The sequence below is a fragment of the Onychomys torridus genome, unplaced genomic scaffold, assembly GCF_903995425.1.
Source record: "Onychomys torridus unplaced genomic scaffold, mOncTor1.1, whole genome shotgun sequence".
Lineage (NCBI taxonomy): Eukaryota > Metazoa > Chordata > Mammalia > Rodentia > Cricetidae > Onychomys > Onychomys torridus.
Window position 1 is genome coordinate 1,606,417 of NW_023412870.1, and position 13,581 is coordinate 1,619,997.

Below are 13,581 nucleotides of genomic sequence, written 5' to 3' on the forward strand. Positions count from 1 at the left end.
TTTGGTTGCTTTTTAATGTGTCTAAAACCTATCTCTTTTGTAAACTTAAAAATTCTTGTAAGCTTCAGGGAGTCGACTTGGATCCAACCGAACAGGTCAGATTCACTCCAGGTAAGTAACATCTCACTTTTGCCTGGCCTGAGGACCTCCCCACCCTCAATTACCAGGGCCCTGGAAAATTTTTCCTAAAATTAACCTAAACTTCTGCCCTGCCAGCTCCTGCCAGGTCCAGGTGGCACTAGACAGCTCCATAAACCTGGACAGCTACCCCAGGAGGACATGGAAAATACTCCAGCTTTCTCAAGTCTCCCAAAGATGACCAACACCCACCAGGTCATCAGGAAGCAATTTTGAGAACCCAGCACCCTCATGTCCTGTCTATCTGCTTCCCCTGACTCCTGTCTTTTTATAATAAATGAAATGGTAGAATATTAGCATCTTCAGCACCTCTAGCCACTTCCAGGGTCCACACATTCGCTGTGAGTATTTAGACAAAATGCCTCCCAGCATCTGGGTCCTGTGGCTGAGAATGCACTGTCAGTATTCAGGCAAAATTCTTAGCCAGTGCAGGGTCTTACGGCCATGCATAGCTACATAGTCTACGTGCATGCTTTGCGTGGCTGCACAAGCCTTTGCACACATGCACTCAGACCCCCTTACATTGCAGACTCTGCCTGCCTCTTGCTCTCTCTGACACCTCCACTTAGAGGCTGCCTCCACAAACCCCTTCTCTCTTCACACCCCCATAATAATCTCTTAAAATGGATTTTGTTGTATGTTATGTTATTCTCAATGACAATAAATATAACAATCACAATGGGCTCACAGGAGATGTTTATTTTTGATACTTCACCAGGTTCATTCAGGTGTTTTGTACATTCTGGAACTTAAAATACCATTGAATCCTCCATAGTTTGCTGCATCCATTTCCATAGGAGAATCATGTTCATTGAATACATTTTGTGTTATTAAATTTTATTTTTGGAAATTAGAATATTATTTACCAAGTTGATCATTGGGCATAATTTTTTGTTTGTTTGTTTTTTCAAAACTGGGTTTCTCTGTGTAGCTTTGGAGCCTGTCCTGGAACTTGCTCTGTAGACCAGGCTGGCCTCAAACTCACAGAGATCTGCCTGCCTCTGCCTCCTGAGTGCTGGGATTAAAGGTGTGTGCCACCACTGCCCGGCTTAGTGAGCATAAATTTAAATGAATCTTTTACTTATATGATGGGTAGAGAATGACTGTAGGGTGCTCCTTATTTACTTTACCACTGTCTTCTTCAGGAAGAGGTTGATTGGCTTCATTAAGAAACGCCAATGGGAGTGACAGAGACCAGAAGTGTCATGGGAAAATTAACTTACTAGGAGAGGAGTCTCCAAGCCCTGCTTCTCCATCAGTTCTAGCTCTGGGCCTTGGTAACCTGGGAACAGTGTCTAGGGACAAGTTGCTACCCTGATACCTATAATTTTCTTGTTGACAACATCCTTTTGGTCCTAGCCCAGATGCTGATCTGGCTGACAGAATCAAGGAAGCAAAGAAAAGCAAAGACTTATGATTATCACTGAAGTGTCCAGCTCTGGGTCTTGATCTGGGTTCCCATGGCCTCACTGTTATGTCAGGGTTCTTTCCTGTCCAGCTCAGTCCACAGCAATAAGCCTTGGCTTTCTGGTGATCTCATTTTGCATGAGTCTGAGGGAGGCTAGGAAATTTGGATGGGAGCTGGCTGCTGTGTCAGGGGTCATACAGTCCATGTCCCCAGAGAACGTAGAATAGAAGATACAGGAACCAAGGAGGATAATGTACTACTGACAGAACTCTGATGACTCCCATCTCAGACTTTGGTGAAATATCTCCACATGACACCAGGCTGATCCCTCCAAAGATCTTCAAACCAGGCATTAGCACGATACTCTGAACACACATTGGGGGACCTTCTAAAGACATATTACACAACTTGGGAGTGCAAGGCCACCATTTCAGATCTTTGAGACTTAGGATGAAAGTATCTGTCCTCTATCCTTTGTTGGCTCTTATGCAGATGTGGCCTCCCTTTGCCATCTCTGTGCCCACACAGATATCATTCCTTAGTTCTGATCTGATCTTGGGGACAGAGTTTGAGGCTGTGGCATGGGGGAGTTCCCATGGTTATGTACTTGTAGCTTGGCAGTGTGGGAGATGGGAATCAGCTGGCATGCTGGATGAAGCTCAGGCTGGACAGGATGTCTCATATACACACATGAGAAAGAAGATCTTCACCACATCCACAAGCAACCTGTCTTTCATTCTCTAGGCTCTACTTTTAGGAGGTCTGCTTCTCAGATTCACTCCTCAGTAAGTGTTTTAGAATCTGCCAAGTACCTGCCTTGTTGCAGGCCCTGGGATCCAGCAAAGAAAGGCATGCAAAAATCACTGCTCTTGAAATGGAAGAATGGCTTGGTTGTTAAAAGTGCTTATTGCTCTTGTAGTGGACCTGAGTTCATTTGAAAAACTCCTCAAATGGCCCCTCAAAGCCTCCTGTTATTACAGCTGTTTGGGATTTGATGTCATCTTTTGGATTCTATAGGTACATCCAATTGCTTGGCATGTACTACACACACACACACACACACACACACACACACACACGTATATGTAGCTTGAATCTTAAAATGTCTTATTAATAAAATCAAACCTGAGGCCAGTTATTGGGGTGAATGCTGGAAGATCAGAGAGACAGAACAAGCCACAGCTACCTCACCTCGCCAGTTCCTCAGCTGATCCTATTTCCTCAGGCTGGAAGCCTCTGAGTCCTCATCCAGAATGAATCTCAGCTGAACTGTGCTGCTCCAAAACCTGAAAGCTCAACCAGCCAAATGCTTCTAGTTTCTGGTCTTCACTCCTTATATATCTTTCTCTTTCTGCCTTCATGTGTCACGATGCCTGGATGTTTCCTATGTGGCCTTGAACTCAGAGATCCACAGGGATTTCTGTCTCTGGAATGCTAGGATTAAAGGAGTGTGCTACCACTGCCTATCCTCATGTTTAGTATTGTGGCCGTCCTGTTCTCTGACCCCAGATAAGTTTATTAGTGTGTACAATATTTCAGGGAACATAATACCACCACATGTATATAGATAAAAACAAAAATTCATTAAAAATAGTGAAAATATTTTTCTCTGAAAATAAAACTTCAGGGTAGTTGTGAAGTTGTTTTATATGCCTTAAATTAATTTGTATTAGTGTATTTTTCTATTGGTGTGACAAATCTCCATGACCAAAAGCAAGGTAAGGAAGAAAGAGTTTCTTTCATCTAACAAACCCCAGGTCATGTTCTATCACTGAGGAAGTGAGTGCAGGAACTCAAGGCAGGAACCTGAAGCAGGAACTGAAGCAAAGTCCAAGGAGGAATGCTGCTTTGGGCTTAGAATGAAAAAAAAAAAAAAAGAAAAGGAATAAAGAAGGAGGGACATGCCTACCCCCAGGTATAGTGGAAGAGAAAGTTTATTGTAGATATAAGGGAAAATATTGCCAGAGGCAGGGAAATCTGGAAGAGTCCAGAGAGGACATGACCAGACTGAGTCAGGCCAAGAGGCCAGGCACATAAAGGTAGATGAAAGAAAGCAGGAAACCAAAATGATTGGATTACATAAGGAAGGGCAGCTGAGAAAGGGGCATCTGGGGAAGGGAAGCACAGACTGTATCCAGGTTGGAGAAGTTTAGAGTAGGGGTCCTGGTACAATAAACAGAAAGACCCTGTAACAGGTAGGGACTGAGGGGGAACATGGACGCCAGGTCCACTTTGATATGTTAAACAGGCACCTCACCCTTTGTCCCTGATTTGAGAGGGTTTGAGACCTAACATCCCATCCTTTTCGTTGATAATAAATAAATGATAAGGGGCTTGCAATCTTTTATATGAGTGCTTCCTGTTGATACTGGGGCAGCGTTGTTGGGGAAAGCAGGAAAGCTGAAATGCTGGCCACATCTAGAATGCAAATTCTGAGGAAACACCTGGAGCTGGTCAGTTTTTTCAGCAGTCTGCAGCTGATTTCAAATCTCCTGGGACAGATAGACTAGGAAGAGAAGGTAAAGTTAAGGAGGTAGGGGAAAGTTTTGTCTTGGCTGTACATTTGAAACTTCCAGACCTATGGTCTTGGTGGTTTGGAGAGGGAAGTCCCAAAACTAGGGGAAGGGTGAGAGACTCCATCCTTAAGAATAGGCAGTAGGCGGGGAAACTTCAGCTATTGGTTGACAGGTGTCCTTATCTGGAATCTGTGGATTCAAGTCACTTCCCTGAAGCTTACAAAAACTTCTTTTACGTTTGTAAAAAGAGATGAAAGGTTTAGATGTATTAGCACTACTACTATTTACAATCTGTACTGAAATCCACATTGTAGATACAAGCAGTGGACTCAGGTCTGTGAGTCATAGTCAAAATCTGGGAACTCAAAATCATTCTGAGTTAAAACATGAACACTCGTATATTAGACAGAGATATTTGACTGAGAAGCACTTTAAAGTCTTCTCTTAGAAGACAACCAAAAGAAATTTAAAATCTCCAATGTTTAAACCCTGAATTTTTGAAGTCTTTCTATAACAATAGCACAGACAGGGAAAGAAATCTGAAATATTTCTCCTTTTTTACATTCTTTAAATCACATTCTTATACCTTTACAAACTGCATTTACACACCTGAAAACACCTTCTTAGACCTTTATAACTTGCATAAACTTGAAACTTTTCCTTTCCATCCAGCCATTTACCATGAGACACAGATGGCTGGTTAATGCAATCTTTGCAAACCAAGTACCTTAAATAAAGGAGCAGTAAAAAGTTCATGGAAATCTGTCTTGTGAGTTTACCTTCTATCAGAGTCTGGTAGCAAGATAAACTATCTCTCTCGGCTGGAGATCTATTAACTCTCTAGTGAAGTCTGAGGCCTGAGGCCTGAGTTATACCTATGAAGAGAAGGCTCCTTGGGGGAGGAGCTGGCATGTTTGCAACTGTTAAAGCTACAGTTAGTCAATATCATCAGAGATGTGAGAAGGATAAATTATAGCTAGAAGTATATTCCAAATGGCCTATGTATCAATTAAAATGATAATGACTACCCTATTGCTTAGATGGGTTAGCCTAGTCTCCCATGGTCTCCATAGCTTTGTTGGGGACAGTGGTGGGTCTTCAGCTGTCACATAGGACAGTATTTCATCTTTAGTAATCATACAGAACAGCATAGGCCTTTGGCTGTCAGACCCAGGTCTGAGAGATTTTTCCTTTAGAGCAAGTTGGAAAAATTGGCCTTACCATGACCAGGTAAAGTAGAGCAATCAACTCAGAAATGTCCAGTTTGTGCAGAGCCCTGGCAACAGGCGAGGCATAGGTCAGTTCAGCCAGTGGTTAGTGTCACCACAATTCAGGTGGAGTCATTGTGCCCCATCTATATTTTGTGGATACCTTAAGGGTTCCTGCTAGGAGGGGGCAGTTCTATCTACTATGGGAAACTTTTTTGTTAAACATTTTAAATGTTATATTTAGCAGATCTCTGAAGAGTCTGAGGACCATCTATCCACTAAGTAAACCCAATTTTAGGCTAAATTTTGAAAACACATACAGGAGACTAAATTTGGCTTGCTAGGAAATAGAAAATTTATAAGTCAGTAGCTTGTATAAGGTTAGGATTTTACAACTTTATCTTTGTTTAGTTTAAGCCTTAAATTTTGAGGCATTATCTCAAATGAGGTTCCTTTTCCCAGATAAAACTAACCTGTCTAATTAACAAAACTAAAACAAAAGTCAGAACATGATTTGAAAAATAATATTCCCCATAGGCTCAAGTGTTTGTTCACTTGTCCCCATCAGGTGGTGCACTTAGGGGAAGACACATCCTGATCACAGACTGGCTGGAGGAATACTTCATGTCCTGCAAATCTTCCCTCACAGTTCACTACTCACAGCTCACCTTCACAGTGAAGCCCTGCTAAGCACTCTAGTAAAATAGTCACCTTGTACACCCACACTGTGGATCACCTGTCACCCACCACTTGCCCCCTCCTCTGTGAACTGTCCTTTGTGACTCTGCCGAGTGACTTCTCTCCTTGCTCCACACAACACTTAACTCAAGGTTGGTTTGCAGTTCTCTGATGGTTTCTACATGGAAACATTTCCTATTTTTATATTAATGGCGCTCAACAAATGTCAGTTAGATTTGGGAGTCATACAGAGCCCAGCTCTCCACTGGGTTAACAGGGAGAGACCTGTTGAGTTAAGGCAAAAATTCAGATTATGGGATGGTGAATTCCAGCCAGTCTAAGCTATGGCTCCTTTATGCAGAGGCTCTTTTCTTCTTGAACTCTGGAGTCACACAGGTGATTCTAGGTCAAATACATAGATCCAGGAGTAGCAATTGAGAGTGTTGGATTCAGGGGTCCCCTTCTGCTTTAAAAGTGGAGTCTGAGTCAGTACTAGCCTCTTTTCACTTTATGACCCTGATCTGGTTAGGCTGCAGGGCTTCTCTAAGAATTATCAACACAAGGAGAGGGAGTTATTTGGGTAATAGAATGATAAACACCTGGAAACTAGCAATCACTACAGCCTGTCTCCTCACTCTAATCCAGATCTTTGACTTGGTATCCCTGGAGTAGTGCCTGGAGACACTTTGCCCTGCCTTGACTCATGTCCGGGCCTTAGTCACAGCAATCTTCTAAATCCTAGCCCAGGGGGCAATACGTCAGCAATTCTAGCATATTTGGACTTCAATATATCTCCAAACACTTTGACTTTGTGTGAATCTAAAAAATAAACATGCCTATGTGGATTATATCAGTATATGCTGACTGTCTTAGGAACTGAGATTTTGAGACCCTAACTTCATTGAAGATAACATCAAATAACTGCAACCTGGGGTCAGAAGTTTGAAGATCAATACACATTTTTTCCTATCAGAGGGTCATGCAGGGCTTGGGAATTCTGATTCTCCCAATTGTCATTACGACAGTGATTCCTCAGAGACATCTCTCCAGTTCTAGTAGCAGAACTGGGATCTCAGACACTTTGAAAAATTGCAGGCATGGCCCTGGGAGACCTTCATCTACTCCCCATGCTCGGACCCTTCTGCTTAATTTACTACATCTAAGGCTTTATCCCAGGAGTCACTTCCTTGCTTGAAGGACCTATGTTCCAAGTAGCATCCCAGAGCTAGTCCTGGACACTTTGTTGATGAAATACCCCATAAAGAGTGAGTCTGTGGGCAGTAGGAGGTGAGACTCCATGACCCTCCAGCAGGTTACTCCCTGAAAGAAGATATATTGGCCAGAAGGTTAGAATGGCATGGATGCTGAATGGGATCAGCAAGACAGAGAAGAGAGATATGTGAGCTCTGTACACAGATAGAAACAAGTGTGCTGGAACACCTCTACAGAGATCAGGGGATATGGAGAAGCTGAGCTTACATGTCTTCTCTTGGATAGAAGATTGCAGCCATGCCCTGTTGTTGAAGGACTTCAGGGTTTGCTGGGAAATGTGCTCCTTGCCTGAGGCAGGCAGTCTGTTCCACAGACACACATGCAGGAAGATCCCCATCACATGCTTCAGAAACCTGACTCCTTTGCCTTATTTCCCTCTTTAGGGGATCTTCTCCTAGCACTGCTTAACAAGAGTTGGAGAATCTGTCATATGCATTACCTCTGGGATCCAGAGAAGCACACAAGAGAAAATGCTCAACTGTGCTTTAGGGACCAGATGCAGTCTGTCCTATAAATATTCTATGGGAACTGGAGGAAAATCTCTGTCCCCCAGGCATTGCATAGAGTGTCTATACTGTCAATAAGGTTAGTTTTACAAAGAATACTATTGATTTCATCTACACCATTCCTCTTGATCTCTCCTCTGTGACCATCTCTGTAGATGGTGTTAGCATAGGATTCCCTTACTTCATTTTGAAGGATTTCAAGTTTCACTGAAAGAGATTAGATGCTCTGAAGTCCTATGCTTATGCTTCAGTAACTACTATGAGATTCTCTAGGGAAGCCTCAGATATTGCCCAATTTATATATTCCACATCAATATTTCCTTACATTAATCTACTTCCTGTCTGAAATTCAAATACTTAGTTGAGATTTTTGTAGAATGGGCATAAGCATAGTACAGCATTGTTATAAGGATGGTCTTATAATATTTACTTTTCAATTTATTAATTTACTTATTAGAATTTAATGACCTTTTTGCTGTGGGATGTCTTTCTGTATGCTGTGAATATGTGTTGCTCTGATTGGTTGATAAATAAAGCTGAATTGGCCTATGGCAAGGCAGCCTAGGGAAGGTTGGAAATTCAAGCAGATATACAGAGAGAAGAAAGGAGACAGGAGAGAAATGCCAGCCTGCTGCCCAAGGAGCAACAAGATGCCAGCAGACTGGTAACACCATGGCCACGTGGCAATATATAGATTAATAGAAAAGGGTTAAGTTATAAGAGCTAGCTAACAAGAAGCCTGACCCATAGGCCATACAATTTATAAATAATATTAAACCTCTGACTGATTATTTTATAAGCAGCTGTAGGACGAAGGGGCTAGGTGGAACATAAGAAAACTTCTGGCTACAACTTCCTTTGAAGAAAGGGTCAGAGTGTTTAGCCCCTGTGATATTAAATGCAAAAGAATCCTGTTGGAGCCCGGCCATGGTAGCGCACTCCTGTAATCCCAGTACTCGAGAGGCAGAGGCAGGTGGATCTCTGTGAGTTCGAGGCCAGCCTGGTCTACAAAGTGAGTTCCAGGACTGCCTCCAAAGCTACAGAGAATCCCTGTCTTGAAAAACCAAAAAAAAAAAAAAAAAAAAAAAAATCCTGTTGGCAGAGCCTCCTCCTTCTGGTGTTACTGACATATTGTAGCCCTTTGTCTGTTAGAAACCAGGCTTGGAATCTAACAAATTTGGTAAGAATACCACAGATGTCCAGAGTTGGACAATGGCAGAAACACTCTCTTCTTGTGTCAGTGAATGTCAATAATAGAAGACAATGACACCAGACGCAATCACAGAACTGAAAACAAATGTAATCCCTGTAGTACCAGGAATCTAAACACCTCTTGATGGAAATCAGAATCAGAACAGAACAGACTGATGGCCAACATGAAAGAACAGCACAGACACTGGACAGACCCTACACATGTCCTGGTGAACAGGTTTACTGAAAGAGCAGGGATGAGGCGCTAGCAAGATGACATGGGTGGGAAGGGACTGTGTGAAAGCCCAGGGTGGAGGGAATGACAATCGTGGAGACACAGGGATCACTTGTCTCTGCACAGCCTTCACTGTCATGAGAGGCAATGGAGTTAGCTCAGCAAACACGATTCTCTATCAGGTTTGACTCATCTTTAGACTATTAATCAAATACCCACTCTGAAAGAGGTTGTATGCCATAAAAATGCAAAATTTCAAGAAAGATGAATAAAGTTGTAGTTCAGTGGAAACTAAAGTTCAGTCAGGGGTGGAGGTTTGCCAGCCCAGCCTCTGTTGGAGCAGCAGTGATGACTGGGGAAGAAATGATGATCAGTGTGTGGATGGGACTTATTGCTGCTCAGGGCAGGGCTGAACTCATCACCGGTTCACATTGTGCTCTCAGGAGACAGACACATAGTGAGGCCTGAGATCTTTTGAACACATGTCATGGTGAACAGGTTTAATGAAAGAACAGGAATGAAGAGTTAGCAAGATTACATAGGTGGGAAGGTACTATGTGAAAGCCCAGGGTGGAAGGATCAGTTGTGCACACACAGGCCTCACATGTCTCCACACAGCCTTCAACTTCAGGAGAGGTAATGGAATTAGCTCAGCACACACCATTCCATAAAGTTCTGACTTTATTTTCTCTATCAAGTTTGACTCAAATTTAGTACATTAATCAAATACCCACTCTAAAAGAAGTTCCACAACCATAAAATTGCTTAATTTGAAGAAAATTGAATGAAGTTGCAGCTCAGAGGGAACAAAAGTTCAGTCAGGGGTGGAGGTTTGCCAGCCCAGCCCCTGTTGGAGCAGCAGTGATGACTGGGGAAGGAATGAGGATCAGTGTGTGGATGGGACTTATTGCTGCTCAGGGCAGGGCTCAACTCATCACCTGTTCACACTCTGCTCACAGCAGACAGACACATAGTCTCAGTCAGATGCAGGAAGAGAAGTCATCAGGTCTTGAAGCCACAATGGGAAAAGAGAAAACAGAATAAATCTTGTTAGGCTCAGTCCAGCTGTCTTACCCTATAGAAGAAAAGCACAAGGAAGAAACTCAGATCAGTGTCTTCAGTGGTGACATTCAGAACATGTCATCACACACTCAGATTGTCCCAATCCCAGAAGTGGCATCAACACAAAGTTCTGTCCTCTGACCTGTCCCTGTCCCACACCAGGCCCTTTAAGGTGTCACTTTTTAAGCTGAAACAGGAGGCTGGACATTATAGAAACTCTACCTCCCAGTGTTACAAGAGCAGATCACAGCCTTTGATGATGGCACTAGATGAGGAAGGCTGCCTAACCATTTACTCTTGGAAATAATCCCTTTTATTAGAGGTCATGAAAGCAAAAGTTTAGGAGGCCTAGAGGAATCTCCTGGTCCTTATCTCAGAGATGTTCCCAGAACTGCGACTGCAGATCCAGAGAAAGATGGGGAAACATGATAGTAGATTGAACATGAAGAGGACTAATTGGACTCCTGGTGATGTGGTCTAAGTAGGGACCTTTACATCTGAACTCTGACGGCTGCATCTGGTCTCTGACACCTCTACAACTGCAGTGATGAATCTGTTCATTATTTCCTTCACAACAGAGTTAATGTCAGCACATCAGCACAAGACTGAATAAGCAACTGTGTGGATGAAACTTTGCTCTCATGTGGCAGGGAACAGTCTCAGCTGAGCTTGATACTCCAATGGAGACTTGAACTCAGACCCTGCCCTTTCCTTACCTTTCAACCTCCTTTTCCATATCAGAAAAGTCACCATGGCTCCCATAAACACAGCTCCAAGAACCAGGCCAGTAACTACTGGCATGATGGGGACAGAGGGATGAGGAGGTTCTGACAAAAAAACAAAAAGAAAAAACAAAACAAAAAAAAGAACAGAAGGAACAGTGAGGCCTCTGACCTCCAGCTATCAGTCATGACCCTAGTCCACTTTGGCCAAAGGACACACACTCATTGTGAAAGGCTCAGTGATCACACCTACATCTTACCCCATCTCACGGTAATAGGCTCAGGCAGCCCCTTGTGGTACACATGACATGTGTATCTCTGTACCTCCCCAGAAGGCACCACCACAGCTGCCCACTTCTGGAAGGTTCCATCTCCCGCAGGCCTGGTCTCTATCACATCCATGTCCACAGTCTGGTTGCTCCCATCTCTCTGCCAGGTTATGTTGATTTCAGTATGATAGAATTTCATGGCCCAACACCTTAGAGTAATTCTCCCATCACCTCTGACCTCATGGGTCACATGTATTTTCGGGATGTCTGATGGGAATAAATTGGAAAATTCAGACTTTTTCATTCTTCCCAAAGATCCATCAATGTGCATGCAACCTTATTTTGAAAGGGTGGCACAGTGGCTAGAAGGAGATATTTAGATCTTACACATCAACATAATTTCAGAATAAAAATGGGATAATCTATTCTTGGATAGATTCAGAATCAGCATCAGCCAGCACAGAGCAGGAGACTTCTGTGAATACGGACTTCTGGTTCTGACTGGATGGAGGCTGAGACTCAGCGACACTGGACCCAGACCTCCAGAGTCCATGGACAGTGAACAGGCATGGCAGAGATCATGGTTCACAAGGCAAATGGAAGGGGAATGCTGCTTTACTGACAGCCTGACTCTCCTGGCAGAGGCTTACCCTTTCACAGCCCTCTCCCTTATTGAATTAGAAACCCATGACTCTCTTCCCCTTTGATGCAAGACTGAGTTAGCATTCAGCCTCTCCCTGAAGAGGAGGATCCTCAGGGGACAGGGACTCCAGTCTCAGAGCAGGGTTGGCAGTTCTTGTCCTTACCTGTTCTCAGCAAAATCTCCTTCCCATGTTGCAACATTGGGAGGAGAAACTGCACACAATTACACTCCAGTAATTTCTTCACATATTTTGCAAAATCTACCTTATTCCACTCATTGCATAGGTAAGTAGCACCTTTGCCAATTGTCAGCCAAAGGCTCTTGTTCACAGCCATGAAAATGACATCACTGGGTTCGAAGAAAAATTGAAATTTTCCATCTCGGTAGTACCCTCCAGGCTGTACTTCACAGGCCATCAGGATCTGGAGTGTATGATATCCTGTCCAAGAGGCAACTCTGAGCCATGGTCACAGGGCCAGGTCCCCTGGGGTTCTCCTGTTGCTAAATCCCTCCCACTTGACCTTTGTAAATGGTCACATTTAGCTTAAATTGTACAAAACACCAGGTCAGTTACCCAAGGCTCTCTGTAGCCTAGTCTACATGGGTCCCATTTACTACAGTAAATCTTTCATATGGGGAACTTGATTGGGGAACTGGAGCAAACCCTTTGGGAGCTTGAAATCTGAGATTTCTGATTCGGGTTCACTCACCACTTTCATTTTCATTGTAGAAGTAAAGCATTTTCTTCAGAGCATCCTTGTAGATGTCCATTAGGCTCAGGATGTCCTGTGTCCTCTTCCCCCAATACTCTGGCTCCTGCTGATCCACCCATGGTGCACAGTGCTCCAGTCTTGGAGTCTCTGTTCTACTGTTGAACTTCTCAACGTGAAGATCATCCAAGTAGACATCAAATATGATTTGGGGCTCCAGGAGGTGAGGCCCGGTGATGAGAGCATGCAAAAAGCTCAGAGAGTGTGAACCTAGATGCAGTGGGCCTTTAGATCTAGAGCACCCCATGTAGTTCCCTATGAAGCTCCCCACATTGCTCCCAGGGGAACAGAGAACAGGGGACAGGGGGTATAAAATAAAATAACCAGGGACCAGAAGATCATGGCTGGGCTAGGCAAGAGACAGGTTTTCCTGTGCTGCAGCCCCAGGAGTGGAGTCCTTTTGTCTCCCAGGTTAGGCCCTTTCCCTCCTGACACCCACACTCACCTTTTGGATGCCTGGTCAGGGCCAGGTTGGCCAGGAGCAGCAGGAGGAGAGCCTTGGGAACTAAGGTCTTCATCCTGCTTGAGGAGTAGACACTGAAACTCTGCTAGTGTGTGCTCTATATATAATTGTGATATGGATAAGGCTGATTGGCTTCTCTAAGAATTCCCAATGGTAATGTTAGAGAGCATTGTGGAAAAGGAATCTCTAGGGTCCTGTTTTCCCAGCTCAGATCCAGCTCTGGGACTTTGGACCCTAAGAGCAGTGTATGGGGACAAGTTGCTTGCCCTTGCTGTTGTCCATGTCATCCTGGTCAAAATATCCTTCTGAGTACAGCCCAGAGACCATTGAGCCAGCATTTCTCACAGAGATGTCAGGATGTCTAAAGTCTTAGGAATTGATTGACCCTCGAAGGTGTTTATGCTTGTGTGGATTATAGCAATCCCTGTTCACTGGGTTAGGAACTGAGAATTTTAAAACATTTCTTCATTGAACATTAATGACAAAGTGCATGTAACCAA

The 13,581-nt window shown here is 43.7% G+C and overlaps 1 protein-coding gene across 1 annotated transcript; it reads right to left on the minus strand.

Annotated features, from left to right (window-relative positions):
* Window positions 1–10,853: 10,853 nt before the first annotated feature.
* LOC118575941 (H-2 class I histocompatibility antigen, Q10 alpha chain-like) lies at window positions 10,854–13,136 on the minus strand. The gene is made up of 5 exons (XM_036176291.1): window positions 13,064–13,136; window positions 12,559–12,828; window positions 12,012–12,287; window positions 11,197–11,472; window positions 10,854–11,041 (listed from the first exon to the last, which is right to left on the minus strand). Exons 1-5 carry the CDS (start codon window positions 13,134–13,136, stop codon window positions 10,854–10,856), a joined length of 1,083 nt encoding a protein of 360 aa, XP_036032184.1.
* Window positions 13,137–13,581: the final 445 nt, after the last annotated feature.

Coding starts and splice junctions, on each gene's coding strand:
- LOC118575941 (XM_036176291.1), bottom strand. CDS start 13,136: ATGAAGACCTTAGTTCCCAAGGCTCTCCTCCTGCTGCTCCTGGCCAAC. Junction 12,829..13,063: donor CCTGACCAGGCATCCAAAAG/GTGAGTGTGGGT, acceptor CACTGCATCTAG/GTTCACACTCTCTGAGCTTT. Junction 11,042..11,196: donor GCCTATTACCGTGAGATGGG/GTAAGATGTAGG, acceptor TTTTTTTGTCAG/AACCTCCTCATCCCTCTGTC.